Source organism: Eimeria mitis, genomic scaffold (genome assembly GCF_000499745.2).
Source record: "Eimeria mitis Houghton genomic scaffold, Emh_scaff535, whole genome shotgun sequence".
NCBI lineage: Eukaryota > Apicomplexa > Conoidasida > Eucoccidiorida > Eimeriidae > Eimeria > Eimeria mitis.
The window spans coordinates 9,610-10,797 of NW_013573627.1; the positions used below are offsets into that span (position 1 = coordinate 9,610).

Consider the following 1,188-nt stretch of genomic DNA (forward strand, 5'->3'; position numbering starts at 1 on the left):
TTATCTGGTATTCGATTAAAGAAAGCTTACAGTGTAGAGACAGATTTATTTGCAGATGAAAAAGAAAGAAAAGAAGAAGAAGAAGAAGAAGAAGAAATAAATAAAAATAAAAATAAAAATAATATAAAAGCAACAGATATTTTAAATAAAATGAAACAAAAAGAAAAAGAAGAGAGACAGAGAAGAGAGAGAGAAGAAGAAGAAAGAAAGAGAAAAGAAAAAGAAGAAGAAGAGAGACAGAGAAGAGAGAAAGAAAAAGAAAAAGAGAGACAAAGAAAACTAAAAGAAGAAGAAGAGAGAAAGAGACAGGAAGAAGAGGAAAAACAAAAAGAAGAAGAAGAAAGAAAGAGAAAAGAAGAAGAAGAAATACAGAAAAAACTAAAAGAAGAAGAAGAAGAGAGACAGAGAAAAGAGAAAGAAGAAGAAGAAGAGAGACAGAAACAGGAAGAGGAAGAGAGACAAAGAAAACTAAAAGAAGAAGAAGAGAGAAAGAGACAGGAAGAAGAGGAAAAACAAAAAGAAGAAGAAGAAAGAAAGAGAAAAGAAGAAGAAGAAATACAGAAAAAACTAAAAGAAGAAGAAGAAGAAAGACAGAAAAAGGAAGAAGAAGAAGAAGAAAGACAGAAAAAAGAAAAAGAAGAAGAAGAAGAAAGAAAGAGAAGAGAAGAAGAAGAAAAACAAAGAAAACTAAAAGAAGAAGAAGAAAGACAGAGAAAAGAAGAAGAAGAAGAAAGACAAAGAAAAATAAAAGAAGAAGAAAGACAGAAAAAGGAAGAAGAAGAAGAAAGACAGAGAAAGGAGAAAGAAGAAGAAGAAAGACAGAAACAGGAAGAGGAAGAGAGACAAAGAAAAATAAAAGAAGAAGAAGAAGAAGAGAGAAAGAGAAAAGAAAAAGAAAAAGAAAAAGAAAAAGAAAAAGAAAAAGATAAAGAAGAAGAAGAAAAAGATAAAGAAGAAGCAGCAGCAGCAGCAGCAGCAGCAGCAGCAGCAGCAGCACCAACGATAGTAATACAAAACGCTGAAGACAGCCGGCGAGCGTTTGAGGCTGCGCTGCGTATGCTGCGTGGTGAGGAGCAGCAGGATGCTGCTGCTGCTGCTGCTGCTGCAGCAGCAGCAGCAGCAGCAGCAGCAGCAGCAACAGATGAAGAAGAAGAAGAAGATATACCGCTGCTGCAGCAGCTAACAGCA

General features: G+C 34.8%; 1 protein-coding gene across 1 annotated transcript in view; it reads left to right on the forward strand.

The window, feature by feature from the left end:
* The window catches only part of EMH_0015390 (uncharacterized protein), a gene marked incomplete at both ends in the record, with an annotated part of 1,755 nt that overhangs the window by 453 nt on the left and 114 nt on the right, over positions 1-1,188 (forward strand). The window contains one exon of the mRNA XM_013500391.1: positions 1-1,186. Coding sequence (XP_013355845.1) covers positions 1-1,186 — 1,186 coding nt within the window. The remainder of the gene's footprint in view (positions 1,187-1,188) is intronic.